Source organism: Condylura cristata, unplaced genomic scaffold, assembly GCF_000260355.1.
Source record: "Condylura cristata isolate star-nosed mole 26May11 unplaced genomic scaffold, ConCri1.0 scaffold00009, whole genome shotgun sequence".
NCBI classification, from domain to species: domain Eukaryota; kingdom Metazoa; phylum Chordata; class Mammalia; order Eulipotyphla; family Talpidae; genus Condylura; species Condylura cristata.
This window is the reverse complement of record NW_004567110.1, coordinates 27,053,474-27,071,632: the sequence shown is the minus strand read 5'-3', so window position 1 is coordinate 27,071,632 and position 18,159 is coordinate 27,053,474. Positions and strand designations below refer to the sequence as shown.

The 18,159-nt window shown below is 31.3% G+C and overlaps 1 protein-coding gene across 2 annotated transcripts in view; it reads left to right on the top strand.

Annotated features, from left to right (window-relative positions):
• Nucleotides 1-18,159, top strand: part of VPS13B (vacuolar protein sorting 13 homolog B (yeast)) — a 561,763-nt gene that overhangs the window by 279,704 nt on the left and 263,900 nt on the right. Inside the window, exons 26-30 of one of the 2 annotated variants that reach the window (XM_004679695.2) lie at nt 2,292-2,463; nt 3,108-3,222; nt 5,742-5,883; nt 9,183-9,591; nt 17,130-17,241. In XM_004679695.2, coding sequence (XP_004679752.1) covers nt 2,292-2,463; nt 3,108-3,222; nt 5,742-5,883; nt 9,183-9,591; nt 17,130-17,241 — 950 coding nt within the window. Of the gene's footprint in view, nt 1-2,291; nt 2,464-3,107; nt 3,223-5,125; nt 5,193-5,741; nt 5,884-9,182; nt 9,592-17,129; nt 17,242-18,159 lie in introns of both variants that reach the window. The other variant, XM_004679696.2, reaches the window with a different exon arrangement.

Here is an 18,159-nt window from a genome sequence, read left to right as displayed (position 1 = left end):
CACAGGTGTGAGGTTGTATCTCATTGTGGTTTTGATTTTCATTTTCCTTGTGATAAATAATAATAAACAGTTTTTCATGTGTCAACCATCTGAATAGCTTCTTTGGAGAAATTTGTGTTTAGCTCTCTACCCATTTTTTGATACGTTTTTTGGGCTTCTTTTGTTTAGTTATGAGTTATTTATAGATCTTGAATAAAAGACCATAGTCAGGTGTATGATGTGCAGTCCATAGTCAGATGTATGATGTGCAGTTATTTTGGCCTGTACAGTAGGGTGTCTTCATTGTAAAAATGGCTTATTTTGCTATGCAAAAACTTTTCAGTTTGTTGTAATTGAAATTATATCATTTATTTCTTCTTTCACTTACTTGATAGTAGGAGTCTTGCTCCCAAATGTATATCACTGAAACCAGTTTTGTGGAGTGTTTTGCCTGTGCTTTCATCGTTGTGTTTTCTGATTTCAGGCCTTACATCTAAGTTCTTAAACCACTTGGAGTTTTGTTTTTTGGTGTTTTTTTTTTTTTTAATATATATATGGTATGGGATAGTGTTCTAATTTAATACTTTTGCACATGGCTGCCCAGCTTTCCCATTTAAAGTGACTTTCCTTTCTCCAGTGTTTCCTTTGACTCCTTTGTTATAGACTAACAGTCCATATGTTTTTTTCAGTAGTTTTTTTGTGTAGAAGAACTGGGGTATAGACAAATGTCGTGGGGGGTAAGAGAATTCACCAGAGACAGTGTGGGGAGCAGATTTCCACTGAAATACACTGCTACGGGGAGCAATCTGCTGTACCATATGTGAACTAACACTGTGGCTGGGAATCAAACTCAGTCTATAGTGGTATAGCACCTGGACTTAACCTCTAGGCCACCAAAAATGACCTTTTTAATTTTATTCATTGGTCTGTATTCCAGTGCCATACTATTTTGTTGCTATAGCTTTTTCGCATAATTTAAAGTTTGTTTTGTAGTACCTCTGTCTTTTTTGTCCAGATTACTTTGGCTGTTTGCGTTCCTTCCAATAAATTTTTCTATTTCTATTTCATTTTTTCTATTTCTTTGAAAAATGTTATTTAAACTTTGAAAAGGGATTATGTGCAATCCATGTATTGCTTTGGGTAAGATGGCCATTTTAACAATATTCTTCTATTCCATTAGCAAGGAATATCTTTCGATATAGTTGTGCCTTCTATATCCTATAATAATGTGTTGAACTGATCCTTACATATGCCCTTCACCTCCTTTGTTTGCTTCCAGTTATTTAACATTTTTATGTGATAGAAAAGGGGTTTTTTTTTCTTTATATCTCTCATCCAATTCATTCTTAGCTAATAGTAACATGACTGATTTTTGTAAATTGGTTTGTAACCTACCACTTTGCTGTTGATTTATCATTTAAATATTTTTTTAGAGGAATCTTACTGTTATTTGCAAATAGTGATAATTTTACTTCCTTCCCAGTTTGGATACCTTCTATATTTTCCTCTTGCCTAATTTTGTTTTAGCTACAAATTCCAATACTATGTTTAATAGTGGTAGTCAAACCTTTCCTTTTACTTGAACTTAGAGGAAATGTTTTCACTTTCCCCCCACTGATTCTATATTTAATACTAATAGTCTTGGCACCTTATATGTATCCAGATTTCAGCATATATTTGTTGAATAAATGTCTACCTTGTATCTTTAATTATATGGCTTCTGGCCATATAAATCATTTTTTAAAAATCTGTTTTCAACTGTAACTTTTAAATCTCCTGATCTTGCTATATCTGAGGCATGATGAATATTGTTTTATAAAATATGCCAATTATGCTATTGATTTTGCTATGGTTATTGTACATTTATTCATTGAGATGTACTCTTCAGCAAGCACAGAATGACTTTTTCTGTAAAGGACTGGATATAGCAGCAAAAGGCAATTGATAAGTGAATAAATATGGCTATGACCCAGTAAATTTTATTTCTAAAAATATAGCCATATTTGGTCTTTGACTGTAGCCTTTAGTCATATGATTATGCTTTTATAAAAAAGTATAACCAGAATTTTTTCTAGTACTTAAGTAAATTTATAAGAAATTAGATGACATGTATGTATATTTTAATTATAAGTCTATTTGACTAGTGTATTTTATATAATTTCCATTATGTTTTAACATTAACTTTTATTTGATTAGTGTTACCATATAATATGGAAAAGTTATAGTTGTTAATTGAATATTTTAAATTATAAAGTTTTCAAATTATTCCTATTTAACTTACAAAGTAATACTGTTGTTGTTTTTAACTCCAGGGAGATTCTGTACAAGCAGGTGATGATTCACCATTCTCAGATTCTGTTACCTTGGAACAAACTACAAATAACATTGGTGGATCCAGTGGACGTGTTAGTTTGTGGATGCAATGGGTACTCCCCAAAATTATTATTAAGCTCTTTGCTCCAGATCCTGAAAACAAAGGCACAGGTATAGAATTTTTCTTCTCTAATGAAAATATTATAATACTGAATACTAATTTTAGTAGAAATAATAGTTTTATTTATGTTGTCATTTATATTAAATATCCCAAATATAAATCAGGTAGGATCTACTTAGCAGTACTAAAATTTTGAATGCAAAACCTAAATTTTGTCTTCTTTACATTAAAATTTGTTTCTAAAGCTAAGAGGTAGTTTCTCCATTGGTCATATTGATGCATTGTATCATAGTCCCTGAAAGTTTGGCAAGAGTCTTTGATATAAATATAGCTCTTTTTACTATGATTTCCCCTATCTCTCTCTCTTTTTTTTTTAAGATTTTATGTATTTATGCATATAAGAACTGGGGTACAGGCCATCAGTATGGGGAGTGAGAGGACTTACCAGAGACAGAGTGGAGAGCAGAACAGGTAGATGCACAGAAATATACTGCAGAGGAAAGCAGTGGGAGAAAAAAGGAGAGGCCTGTTTTGCCATGTGTGTTAGCTCCCTTGTTGGCATTCCTCTGTGGTTGCAGATAGCTTGATAGCACTGAGATTTATCTCCTGTGCCACTGGGAGGTCCCAGTTTCCCCCTATCTTGAAAAATAAGTATCCTATTTTAACTTGATGTTAATATTTGCTTCTTTTACAGAACTTTGTATGGTTAGTGAACTAGAAGATCTCAGTGCTTCTGTAGATGTCCAGGATGTGTATACCAAAGTGAAATGCAAAATAGAAAGTTTCAATATTGATCACTACAGAAGCAGGTAAATAAGAATAATGAATATAGTTGAAAGCATATTTGTTCCTTTGATCAAAACATATAAAGAATTTTTATAGCTTAAGTTTGTTAGTTATTTCTAAATAATACAGTACTTAATTCTCAAAGAGTGTCCTAACAGAAGAATTGGCTAATTTTATTTGGATTGGTTAATTTTACTTTCATTTGTAGATTCTGGTGAAGCTTTTTTTTTTTTTAAATATAAGATGGCTAATCCTTTCATAACTATCACCATTGCCATATTAAATGAAATTAACATTGTCATCTCATGTAATTTCTTAGGTCTTTTTCCTAAGATGCCTGGGGCACAGTTGATGGTTTTGTGCTTTGCTCTCTATAACTCCCATGACAATATAAGCATAAATTAAAATGGAGAAACATGTTATGTCACTTTGCACTTTGAAGATGCTTTTAATGCTCATTTGGTAAATATTCTTAGAGCCATAATTTTCCTTTCCTAATAAATTTCTATGAAATTATGGTAGTAAACAATCATTATTTTTAATAGTGTTATCAGTAGAAAACTTCTTTTTTATAAAACTGTATAGTAGTTTTGTCATTAATTTTTTTTCTCTTTGTCATTTTTCATGAATAACAATTCAAATGCCACCCCCCCATGGCTTTATAGTAATACCTGGAAAATATTAGTATAATCCAGTCATGCTTTCAAAATTTTGGTTTTTAAAAAACCAATATCATATTTTCACTTTCATAATGCTAGGGCTTTAGAACAGTATTAAAATCCATTTTCTACTGAATTTATAACATTTATTTATTCAACAATTATCAGATGCTTTCAGAAGCACATATGTTTTTATACTAGTATTAATGCCCTCAAAAGTGTCTTATTTAAGATGCTTCTAATTCTGCATTATAAGCATTTAAAAAAAATTTTTTTTTTTGATAACTTATACACTTGTTCCCTTTACTGAGGTAACATTGGTTTACAACACTGGATATGATTTAGAGAAGTAAGTTCATTCCTCTTGATGTATGCCACTACCCACCCCCACCATTCAAATAGCCATAGTTTTTAACCATGAACCCTTGTGATCCTTCTTCTCCCTTGCTCCCACCCATTTTTTGGTTGAACTTTGTCAGTTCCTTTGTATGTTTGTTTATTTATTTATTGTTTTGCATTTTTATAAAACCATTTGAATTTTTATCCTTTATTACATATATCGTTTTGCTTATGTCAGTAGCTATCAAATCTTTCACAGTTGAACAATTTTGCAGTTAAAAAACATTTGTGAGGTATGAGACCAATTTTCATAATCTTACCGAGCATATAATTGTTCTATTGTATTAGTAGTGACTACTTAATTGACTACTTAATTGACTCTGATAATGGAATGTTTAGCTCTTTAATTCTTTTGAATAATGTATCTGTATTCAAAATGATTCTTGCAAAAGATACATGAATGTTACATTAATAACAAACAATTCCACAGTGATGTGGATATTACTGTCTATATTCTAAACACTGACTTTACTGTTAAATGTATGTTTTAAATAATAAGATGACTTATGTTTCTATTCATTTAATCAAAATATTTATTAAATGCATATTATATCCTAAGTACCATTCTAAGCGCTGGGGATACCATGTTTTACAAAAATAGACATAAATTATGTCTTTATGGTTGTTCTAGTCTCAAGAGTGAAATAAAGCATATAACAAACCGAATAAATACCATTTACCATGAAGACATCTGCTTCTATGCGAACTACTACAATGCGCTACTAAAGTAAATTTGTTTTGTTGATTGAATTGTCAGGTCCATGTTTTAGTTGAGTGTAGCGTTTACATAATAACTATTTGAAATATGCTCAATTTTTTGACTCAGAAAAATTGAAGAGAACAGATAAGGTGAACTTATGTTTTCCAGGCCAGGGGAAGGTTGGCAGTCAGGACATTTTGAAGGAGTATTTCTACAGTGCAAAGAAAAACCTGTGGTGAGACTCATTTAGTAATTATGATTTTTTGAAAATTTATTATAAATTGTTTATCTTTATTCTTTCATGCAATAGGACTAAATGGTTACAGAAATTAGAGCTCAGTGTACATTCTTTTTGAACTTTCTTCCAAAATTCATTATAAACTAAAACTGCTTATTCCTTTAAGCTGCTTATGTTTTGTAACCATTTTCCTATTATAACAATTAAATTTCTCAAAAAACAAAGGTTAGGATTGCTTTGATTAATGCATTTTATCTTTAGTATGTTATGTTGATTTTGTAGAAGTTTTTCCTATTCCTAAGTGAATTCGTGTTGGATTTTCTTTTATAGAATCTGGAAGTAGTCATTTTACACTAAAAGCTATTAATTTTTATTTTCTTTAACAATGCTCTTACAGACGATGGTCCAGACAGAGGCCATATCTAGCAGTGGCTCAATCCTAAACCTATACAAACATGAACAGTTAAAACTATCCAGATTTTTTTGCTTATGGATTTTATTGCTTTTTGTCTTTTCACCTTCTTTGCTCCTGTCCATCACCTCAAGCCTTGGGGAAGAGTGTTGGTCTCTGGGGCAATATGGAGGTGTCTTCCTTTCCTGTACTGACAAGCTGAACAGACGCACCTTGTTGGTTCGACCCATCAGCAAGCAGGACCCTTTCAGTAATTGCTCTGGCTTCTTTCCTTCTGTAAGAAATTGTTTTTGAACTTTTCTACAGAACTCCCTTTAACAGGAACCCAGAGAAGGAATTGAACTATTTATAGAGTCAACTCTTGATTTTTTCATCTTCCTCGGTATCATCCACCTTGTAAATAAACTGCAATTTATTTGAGTATTGTACAGTAGAGTACAGGTTGTGGCTTTCAGAAATTTAGACCCTTATTTTTCTTCATGTATGGCTAAATATATTACTAAGATTATTCTTCTAACTGACACTAAGGAAGTCTATTCAAATGTATTGATATTTAAATATTAAGAACATATTAATAAAATTTAAGAATAAGTGTTAAATACTATATTCAATTTAAATAATGAATAATTCCAGTTCTCTTAGAAACTTATTAAGTCTGATATTATTAAATATTAAATATTTCAGCATGTGTGAAATATTTACCTATTTTATTTTCCAAATGGATTAAGATTTATGTCTTACACATTATAAACATTAGCAAAATATTTTAGGTATTTGTTTCTAGATTTAATGTTAAATATTTGCATAGCAAATTTCAGTTTCTGATTTTATTTTTGTTTTTATTTTTTTTTAATTTGATTTTTAAGTATTTTCTAGGGTAGTCTGGAAAAAGATATCTCAAAATGTGAATTTAATATCAGTAAAAGTTCTGTTTAGATTTATTTTCTTCATTTTGAAAAATTAGTCATTCTTAATTTTAATGTATATTCATGAGTAACTCCAAATTTATTAGTAATACTGTTTTTTCTTTTTAGTTTTTGAAAGTTTTATTGACATTTAAAAATTATCAGTCTTCTAACTTTTCAGTTTTAGTAGCATAAAATATTGGTTAATCGTAGAGGAAGAATAGTATTTGTATAATCTAAACTGTAGCTAATATTTACTGATTTAACATTATTTCCCTATTTTTTTTAAAGATTTATTTATTCATTCATATAGAACTGGGGTACAGGCCAGAGATGCGGAGGGTGAGAGGATTCACCAGAGACAGAGACAGAGCGAGGAACAGAACAGGCAGATGGACAAAGTATACTGCTGGGGGGAGCAGCGGGTGGGTCAGGAAAGGTCTGCCTCGCCATGTGGATCTCCTCCTGGGCATGCGGGAATTGAACTCATGTGGAAGTGGCTTTAGCTTCTCAGTGCTGTGCTTTAACCCACTGCGCCACCAGGGAGGGCCATTATTTCCCTATTTTAAGGAAGCTAGGAATGCAGTAGCAAATTCGTGGTGATTTCACCTTTCAGTAGTACCTACATTCAGTATGCTTTAAAATATTTTTTCCAAATCAAAACATTTACACACTGAAATACGTTGTATGCTATTTCTAAAATATAAATGTCGTTAATGAGTTGGGTTATTTATATTCAGGTGGATTTTATCCTACTTCCCAAAATCATGGTTTAGATATCCAGAATCCTTCATGCACTGTTACCTGCTATCCAGCAACAGGATAAAATTTTAGCCCTTTTCTTGCCCTACTGTATTTCTTTTGGTTTAAGTGGAATGAGCAAAAGTAAAGGGAAATCAGAAAAGACAGTGAGAAAATTGGCCATATTAAAAATTATGTGCTCTTTTGACAGGACAGTTATATGAAAACATGGTTATATTGCAATTCTCTTTTAATGCTCACCTTCCAAATTTTTTAATGGTCAGAAAATTAACTTTTAAATAAAACCTAAAAAAAGTTAATTTTATTCCACCTTTATTCGTTGAAAAGTCCTTTATTCGGCCCTCCCTGGTGGCGCAGCGGGTTAAAGCATTGCACCGAGAAGCTAAAGCCACTTCCGCATGAGTTCGATCCCCACCTACCCTGGAGGTGACCATATGGCATGGCAGACCTCTCCTGACCTGCCCGCTGCTCCCCTCAGCAGTGTATTTCGTAGATCTGTCTGTTCTGCTCCCCACTCTGTCTCTGGTGAAGCCTCTCACCGCCCCTGAGCCTCTGGCCTGTAGCCCAGTTCTGTATGTACAAATAAAATAAATAAAAAATCTTTTAAAAAAAAAAGAAAAGTCCTTTATTCATTGAAAAGTCAAGATTAAGATCAAAGTTAGCAGTGATAACTGAATTGTATATATTTACCTCTCAATCTGTCATTAGGCAATGGGCAACAATATGAGGGAAGAGAATGAAAGCAAGAGATATGTATTAGTGAAAAAATAACAGAAACTCAGTTATATTCCTGCTTTGCTACTGCTCACGATTTTCTCCGTTTATGAGAATTTTTTTCCTTCTTCCCCATTTCTCTTTCTCTTAACATTACTTTTTCAATTCTAATAATTAAAAAAAAACTGTGAGGCTTTGGGAAGAGGGGTTGTGAATGTGGTATAGAATAACTTTATTTGTAATTTACTTTATTTGTAATTTGAAAAATAAGATTTTATGTATAGTGATTGTTTTAGGAAAACTTCAAGAATTTTTTTTTCATTATGTATGTTGAAAAATACAATGTTTTTATTTTACTTTTCAAAATATACTGTTAGTGTATAGTTTGTTTATGTCGTGCAATTTGAGCATGAGAATTAATTGGATAAGTTTTGTCAGAAATATGGAAGTATAATTTTCAATCAGTTGTTGTGTATTAAAAATATTAAGCCAAAATTATATGTATTTTAAGAAAGTTGATAGATTTTGTAAACAAGCAACTAACCTCTGGAAATGAGTGGTGGAAAAGATAGGTTTTTATTTTTGTATGCTTTTATCACTTTCAGTAATTAAACATGCTTTTGAATGGTTAGTTCAGTTATCAAAGCTCAGTATTAAAGATTTTCTTATTATGGCTCTTTCTTCATATAAACTAGCCAAACTAATGAAGGAAAAGTCTGTTTTTACAAATGTTCAGTCAAGTGAAGCCATTCATCTTGTCTAGTCACATTCTTGATTGCAATTAGAAATATGTAAAATAGTTATTTCAATTTCTTTTTTATAAACAACCCCTCTATGACTCATATTATGACAGCATATCACTGTTGTCAATGAAAAATTAACAAGCATAAAAAGATCAAATCTAGAGATGATAAGTTCAAATTCTGAGTATTAATAGAAATTGTAAAAATGATGGAAACAGACATGAAGAGGTTCATAACCTCTTTCAAGATCTAAAACTAGAACTCAGGATTCCTATTTCAGTTTAGTCATTCTAAAGGCCTGTGAAACTGAAAATTTATATAAATGATTAAAAAATGTGTTTATTAAGAGATGTGGATACAATAAAAGATGTTGCCAACTTAGTTCAATTTTTGCTTTCACTTTTTTTTTTCCTTAATAAAAGTGTATTGTGATTTCTTTTTTCTGGAACAGACAACTACAAAACTTCTAGATGGTTCTCATCAGCAGCATGGATTTCTCTCTTTGACATATACAAAAGCTGTAACAAAAAATGTCCGCCACAAGTTAACATCAAGAAATGAGCGAAGAAGTTTTCATAAGTTATCTGAAGGTTTAACAGATGGTTCCCCTCATTTTCTTCATGAAATTCTTCTTTCAGCACAAGCCTTTGATATTGTCCTTTGTTTTCCTCTACTTAAAGCCATCACCAGTATATTTCAAGCAAAACTATCAAGGACTCAAAAAGAGAAAAGAAAATCTCCTGGTCAGCCCATGAGGACCCATACACTGACTTCACGCAACTTACCTTTGATTTATATCAACACAAGTGTAATCAGAATTTTTGTTCCAAAAACAGAAGAAATGCAGTCAGGTTTTGAAGGTATTGTCTTCAGACTTTTTGTTGTCGTTGTTCTAATTTTAAGTAACCCTCTTCTATAGATCCTTGTTTTCTGTTGTTTTTAATAATAGTCGTAACTGTAGTTTGCACTTCATTGTGTTTAAAATGGTAAATATGTTATAGTCATTCTTCACTAAATTTTTAAGTGGTAAGGAGAATATTTGGTTTATTTCCAACTTTAATAATTACTAGGTAAAAAATAACAGATTTTTTTCTTTAAGCCTTTTTCTAAGTAATGCTTAGACTTTCTAGTCTTTATTGAACCTTAATGTTGGATTATATACACCTAAGATAACCACATTATGTTACTGCTTACATCTCATTGGCTAAAACTTTATAATATAGCTATAGCCTATGGTGAGAGATTGAGACACACTCTCCCCTGATGGTGTCCAGCCAATAAATAATGGCCTGTGAATTTGAGAGTAAGTAGAAAATGAATATCTGAGGGATAAAAGTTACTGTCGTATGAAAACAGTAAAACTTCTGCTTTTCTCCTGTTTAGTTGTTATTTGAGGTCTTTAATGGTTATTGATAGTAAATAACAAAAGAAGCAGCTGGTTCCATATTTTTCTAGTTTTTCTGTAAATAACAATAAATAGTTCTTGGTTACCAGTATTTTGTAATTAGATAATTCCAAATTTTATTATTTTCTCAGCATGTATGAACTATTTACCTGTTTCTCCTTTTTGTATCTCAAAAGGGTTTTATACATACATCCTTGATATATAAAATTTACCTCTAGAGATCAATTTTAGGTGTATTGTTCTGATGGATTCTTAATAAAAACCAGTTCCTATTTTTTTTTATTCTAAATTTCTATTGATTGTCATAAAATTGATTACTTTCAGATGTGGAAATAGTATTCTCTGCATGTTCTGTGTTCTGAAATCAATATAAAGTTGTTTTCATTAGTTCAGATAATTTGCAGAAACAAAATGCATGGTAAAGAATAGTCTTTACTGAGTAATTAATAGTAAGTGAAATGAGATATAGATCACTACCAGAAAAGAAGCTCATTGTTCATTGCAGAGGCAGTGCTACCATTTTTTCCCCTTATTTATCCTTTTTATGTGGATATATAATGGATATTCATATAGTATAATTTATATTAAAACTACATAAAGTTACATTTTTAGGCAGTGTAGTTCTCTGCGAATCAGTTTGTGAGAATCACAGTAACGTGATTGTAACACTGGAAGAAGAGGAACAGTTAAACACCATGGAGGTTTTCAAACAATCTTTTTGATTTTCCAACTAAGAATAGGGGTGAGAACGTTGTGGAAGAAGTGGCTTAGCTTTGATATTACAGAGTATTTATCATTATTTATCAGTATGTCTTCCACTGACATAATTGGTTTATAACACTGTGTATGATTCTGGTGTTTGTTATCACGCACTCCTAACACAGTGCACCAAAGGCATCAGGTTAGTGCCTGTAATTTTTTCCTTTATAAGTAAATTACAAGTTTTGTGTCTAGATAAAAAATAAGAGTGAATACTCTTTAGAATAAATAATCTTCTGATATCTATATTATAAATGTTATTTTTGTCAAAATAATTTATTAGCATGAGTTCTTATAATTTTATTTTAAGGTTTATTAGTATGCCTCTATGATTCCCTGAAAATTCCTTGTAGCATATTTTTCTTCTATAATTCCTTTCTATAATTTTCTAAGTACTTTCATTTTTATATAAACTATAAAACTATCTCTAAGACCTAAATTACATTTACATTTACATGTAACCAAAGAAGTGATACTGAAGATGAGATATTAGGATAAAGTAGAAAGAAATATAGTGAGAATACTGTAAAAAAAAAAAAAAAAAAGGCGGGGTAGGGGGGAGATCCATTCAGCTTAGGAAATAAAGTGACATCTCAGTATGTTTTGTAGTAATATAGATGTGGTCAGGAATTATTAATGATCCTCAAATTGTATGATCAAATTGCTCTCTAAATAATGACTGGATGTTAACTATAATCCTGAGTTGAGTTATTTCTCTAATATCCCTGTACTAGTTCATTTTATTTTATTTTTTTAACATTTATTTTATTATGCATACAAGAACTGGGGTGTAGGTCAGAGATGTGAGGGTAAGGTGTGTGAGAGGATTCATCAGAGAAAGTGGAGAACAGAACAGGCATATCTGTCAGGTGAGCAGCAGGCAAGACTGGAGAGGTCTGCTGCAACCACTGGGGGATCAAACTCTTGCTGCAGTGGCTGGCCAAAACTTGATAGTGCTGAAACTTTAACTACTGTACAAGCAGGGAGGAGGCTGCATCCTATACTATTTTAATTTAAGGTTTGACAGCTTAAATTTCACACCAACAAATATTGCTGAGTTATTAAAAAAAAAAAACTCTTGCCATTTGTGACAACGTGGATTAAACCGGAGGGGATTACACTGAGTGAAAGACCGCAGCAAAAAGAAAAATAAATGCTGTTACTTATATGTGGAATAAAGTGAAACAAAATAAAGGGTCAGATCAAATCAAATCAATAACAAACCCTAGAAATCTGACTATAGAGTTGAGACTACCAGTAGGAAAGGGAGAGAAGCAGGAGGGGTATAATGGACTATGGTGGAGGATTTTCATTCCACTGGTATTGGGTGTGTATTAGAACCTGCACATGAAGGTTTGAACCTATTCTTGGAAATTATATAGTTTTGTTAACCAATATTGTGTCAATGAAAACAAACAATATTATTGGTCAGAAATAAAAATTAGAAGGATGTAAGATAAAATATGTATGCTGCATTACCCTTTAGTAAATCTTAAAATTGGACCTCTAATGGTAATAAACCCATTACCATTATGTTGCTTTTTCTAGATAAATCGGGTCAGCTAAGACTGTTAAAATAGTTGTCCATTAGTCTTTATGCTGGCAAATAATCCTGAATCCGACATAACAGTTCTTTTGATTTGTATTCAAAATTTGCCGATTTGTGTTATTGTCAATGGATTGCAAGCTGGGGAGATGGCACAGTGGATGATAGAAGAAGACTTTCATTACCTTGGTGGTGGGTGTGGTGCATTAACATATAACTAAAGGGTGTAATCCTGTACCTCTAAATCATATATAATAATTTATTTAAGATAAGCCTACTTACCTCAATTAAAAAAGTAAAAACCATAAAGGAAAAGATTATATATGAGTAGAATTAATCACCTTATAGTGTTTGTTAACTGTGCTATCTTAAGGTAGTTTGCTTATAAAATGTCATGCTTTTTGACTTGGAGTATATGACAAAATATATGTTTTTCATTTTATCCATTTTCAAATGTTATATATTGATGATATATTTCAAAATATATCCACAGTGTGCAACATCACTGCTATTGCTATAATATTTTCCACCCAAATAGAATCTCTACTCATTAATAACTTCCCCTAGACATTGATAATCTCATTTTTTTGGCAATAAAGATTTTTAGTGTGTGTGGTTTAGATAGCTGTATTTATAAAATAAATTCCTAGCATAAGGATTGTCAGATCAAGGGGAATGTAACTTTAAAATTTAAGGACTATCAGGGCTCTCCCTGGTGGCACAACGGGTTAAAGCACCGCGTTATGAAGATCTCTGAAGCCACTGCAGCATGAGTTTCGTGCCCCCCAGGGAGCTGACCCACATGGCTTGGAAGACCTCTTCTGACCTGCCTGCTGCTACCCTCTGCAGTGTACTTTGTCCATCGGCCTGTTCTGCTCCCTGCTTTGTCTCTGGTGGATCTTCTTACCCACCACACCTCTGGCCTGTTCTGTAAGCATAAATAAATCAATCTTTAAAAAAAAAAAATTTAAGGACTATCAAATTTAGACTTCTGAGTAGCTGTATCAGTGTATACCTTTCCTCATCCTTATACTAACAGAGCTTTATCAAACTTTCTGGTCTTTTGTCAATTTCAGCAACGAAGCATACACACACTTTCTACCAAGTTGCTCCTTTCTTTAACAATTGTTATGAGCTCTTTCTGTATTTAGCCTTTTGTCAGGCATACATTTTATTGTATACATTTTCAATTTTATTTTTCTGACCTTTACATATGTGTGTCAATGTATGTATCTGTGCCTATGTATATGTATTTACTTATACTTGCATGTAAGTTTATTGGAAATGTAATGAGTTGTCAAAATATATTTACCTATTTGTAAATGTAAGTAAAAATGGTTACCAAGAGTTCAGAGATTTTTGACATCTTACTTTGTTACTTATTTTTCAGTCCTTTATCTTTTATCATTGCTAGTCTTTATTCAAATGGCCATAATTTACCCATGAAACATTTTTATTACAGTAAATAACATAAAACTTGACCATTTTAACTATTTTAAAGTATACACAAACTTTTAAACTATATTTTAAATTAATTGAATGTTTCCATTTAACATACTTTAAAAGATCACAATTAGGGAAGGCATGATTGAAGCAACATTTCAATTACAAGTAAATAGGGTTAATTAAATGACTAGTAAGATCTAACACAAAGGCACAGTTTTCATTTTGTTGCAGGATGTTTTAAAAAGAAATTTCTATATGTGAATTATCTCTTCATGTGATAGCATAGCTAATAGTTGCTACATCATACCTCTCAGCTAAAACTATACTATAAAAACATTATCAATTAATTTTTGCTTATAGATCAAAAATCGCACATAAACTAGATTCAGCTATACTTTCCATTAATACTCAAAAGTCATTAGGTTACACATTTATTGACCTGACTTTCTGTCTTCAACTGTTGATAGCTTTGTTAGTGTTTATAGAAATACATTGTGTAGTGGCAATTTCAGATACTGTTGAGATTTTAGATATTTTAAATTAATTTTATAATGAGACTATAATAAACACTTTTGTTGATTTTTAAAAAATTAGTTATAACAGTCTTACATTATCTAGCAGTCACATGAATAATCTGCTCTTTACTTAAGCCTTTGGTTTCTGATAAAAGCTCATGATTTTGGACTTATTCAGAGCCCTTTTATTTTCCATACACATACTCTTGCTCTAGGAAAAGATAAAATCTTGCAGACTTACATTTCATGTTATATTAAATGTAGAAGTTTTTAATAGTTCATGTGTAAAATTCAATTAATAAATAGAAAATATTTAACATTCTAACATTTAAAAGTGATATTGAAAGTCTGGGTTCAGCTTGAATATTGTTTATGTTGTGTGCAGTTATTATCAAGTTTTGTAATCTACAGGTGTTTGACTTCCAGTTTAAGCTATTTATTTCATAATAGAAGACTGTCTTTTGGCCCTAGCATACGTCTTCTATATAGAGTTGTTTCTCATGAGGATCAGTTTTTTAAAATACAGTTAAAGCGAAGAAGGAAGGCATTCATTTTCATGTTGAAAATGCTTCTAGAGGGAACATTTCCTCATATGGTCCAACTATTAAATGCAGGTGAAATAAACCAAAAAAGGGAAGCTTATTTTTTTTTCTAACTATAAAGTAACTGAAGAAATGACTCAAGGCACTTCCTTAAAAAAATAAATTTAATTTTTTCTTATACCTTGAAGATACATTTTGATAAGTTGAATATTTTTATAATAAAGTTGATGTTTCTTTTAATTTAGCTTGTAAATGATCTGCATTAAGTGCTTTTTTATTATAAAACATAGTATAACCCAGTGAGAACACTTTTGGCACTAACAGAAACAGAATTCTGTTCTTGGATCTGGCTTTGTATGTAACACCAAGTACGTCATTTTTCTTCCATATGTACCTCATTTACTGTAGTGTTTCTATTGCATTTCAGACTTTCATATGGTGGGTAGTATCTGTAGCCTGAAAGAACAGTTAGCAAGTATACTAATTGCTCTTTTGTGGTATAGACTATTCTTCAGGCTTACTATTTATTGATTTAATTGATGCCTGCTGTTTAATCAGAGGTTTTACTCACATGGAACTATTTGATAAGGTTGGCATAAAATGCAAGATCTGTGAAATGTAAACAGTGTTCAGAGTAGAAGGACCTATAATCAAGCCAGTCCTCTAGTCATCTGAAAATAGTGCAGCTGCATGAAAAGTTGTTTTCTATTTGATCTTTTTTTTTGTTCTGGATGTTTGATAGTACTGTCTTTATTGTGACATCCATATGTTAATATTTACTATGATAACTCATCTGTATTTTCCCCCTACCTTTTGCTGTCCCACTTCCCTAGTCACTTGCCATTTTGCCACTTCCATTGTATACATCTTATTCCAGTTCCTTCACTTCCTCACTGAATTTCTTTCTTCTTTCTCTTTCTGATTTTCTTAATGTTAACTTTCTTTTTAAAGCTAATCTAAGGCAGACCATACCAAGTGTATAGTTTAAGCAGCTGGAAATAATCTCTTAGCTTTTGCATTCTTTGGGCACCACAGTTTGAGAAATATGGGTTGTATGCCTCTGTAGGCATGTTCTGGTCAGGATATTCCTAAGGTCTTGCAACCAGTCCTTTTCTGTTTCATTTGTGGCAGATGATAGGTCTTTGAGAGAAATTATGCGTTACAGCTTTTTTTTTTCCCCAAAACTGGAAGGTTTTATATTGTTAACAATTTTTAAACAGCTTCTTCAGTAGACTCATCTGTTGGAAAAGAAGGAATAAAACAATATAAATTGATGGGGCCACCAATCATTAGATTGGTTATTTAGAGAAAAAAGTAATAATTAGTTGGTTATTTAGAGAAAAAAAGTATTGATATAACATGAGAATATATGATGAATTCTTGATTTATTCAATATGAAGAAAAGAATCAATTAATATTTCTCTTTACCCGTTACTGATTTCTGAAATTACTTAATTTTAGATTTATTTGGGAAGTAGAAGTTTTACACATGTATTAGATTATAATTTCTCAATTTCATTGTAAAAATTAATAAAATTTTTAAAGCCTAAAATAACCAGCTGCAATATCCTTATATATTAAATAATTACATAATTTTTTCTCATTTGTTGTTGTTGCAACCATTTATTTCTTTTGGATTCACTTGACATTTTACAGCTTAAAGTATTGTCTTTGCATTTGACTATATCTGAATTGCATTTATTATTAATCAGGTAAATTTAAATGGCTTTAAGAATATGAATGGATGTAGTAATATTCCTTAAATATATTTCTAGAGTGCAATCTGGTTTGAAAAACTGAGGAGCAAAAATCACTTGGGAAAAAGATGCAGCATTATGAAATTAGATAGACTTATACCACTTCAGTAAATATATATATATATGTGTATATATAAAATATATATGATATCATATGTTTTAATATTAAGTTGAATTTTTTTTCAAGTTGCCATTTAGTGTCTAAAAGATAAGTGTTTCATGGAATATAAAAGAAATAGAAAAGCGTCACATGTTTTTTTATTTTAGACATTTTTTTTTCTTGTTTTCTTCTCATTGTTGTCTTACCTATGTTAGTCTTAGCTAAAAGTGTCTCCACTCTGTTATTCATGAATCATAGATTTCTCTGTGTGCATAAAGCAGTCTACAGATTGATAAAACTACTCATAAATCTACTTTTTTTGTTATAGCTAATCAGGCAGCAAAGGAAGACACCATGGTTTTGAAGATTGGCTCTGTTGCTATGGCTCCACAGGCTGACAATCCCCTTGGCCGATCTGTGCTTAGGAAAGATATTTACCAGTAAGTTTATTTTCTTATGTTCAATCTTGCAACAATTTCATCCTGCAAAGAAGTATACTGATCAATAAAACTTGCCTACTGTGGCCTGCAGAAATAGTTTTCATTTGAGATCTTTTGATATTTAAAACCAGGTTTTTCTGATTTTCTTCAGTTGTGGGTTTTAAAATTCATTCAGACAAATCAAGTATTTCTGTGAAGTGTTGATGAATAACAGAATGTAAGTACCAAGTCACCATAAAACTATAGAAAGCACAGTTTGGAAAATTTTAGCAGACTTTAAATTTGACCAAATCTTTAATCACATAAGAAAATAAGGCCTTCTACTAGAACTACCACATACTACGATAGTCATGTTATATCACATTGAAGTATTTTCTTAATTTAACTATAAACCATTATTTGAAATGTAGGACTATGAATGTCATATGGATCAAAGCTGTATAGAAAAGCAAACTTCTAAGGAGAAATTTCACAGTAAACACTTTCTGTGAAAATGCCATGCTCTGGATTTTGTCACTGAGTATTTGCAAACCACACCAAACATATATGGACAACTAAACTGGTGAACATATGTAATCAACATGATAAAAATAATATATCATTCATATTGAAGTTGGCACAGCTACTAGACATAAAAGTACAGTTGCAAATAATACCAAGTGAGAAAAGTCACAGAAATACAGATGAACGAGTGTCTCATTACTCCTGCTGGACTGCTTTTCAGATGTCATACTCCCAGGCTTTTGAAAACTAAATTCCTACTGTACTTCAATAAATGTTATTTGTAGGAAAAGATTCTGATCCATGTATAGATTTACATTAAGTGGACCTAAAAATTTTTATTTTCTCCAGTACTTTCGACATACATCATTATTTTATTCCTTTGAACTAAAGATCATGCTGTTTTCCTTTTTTTTT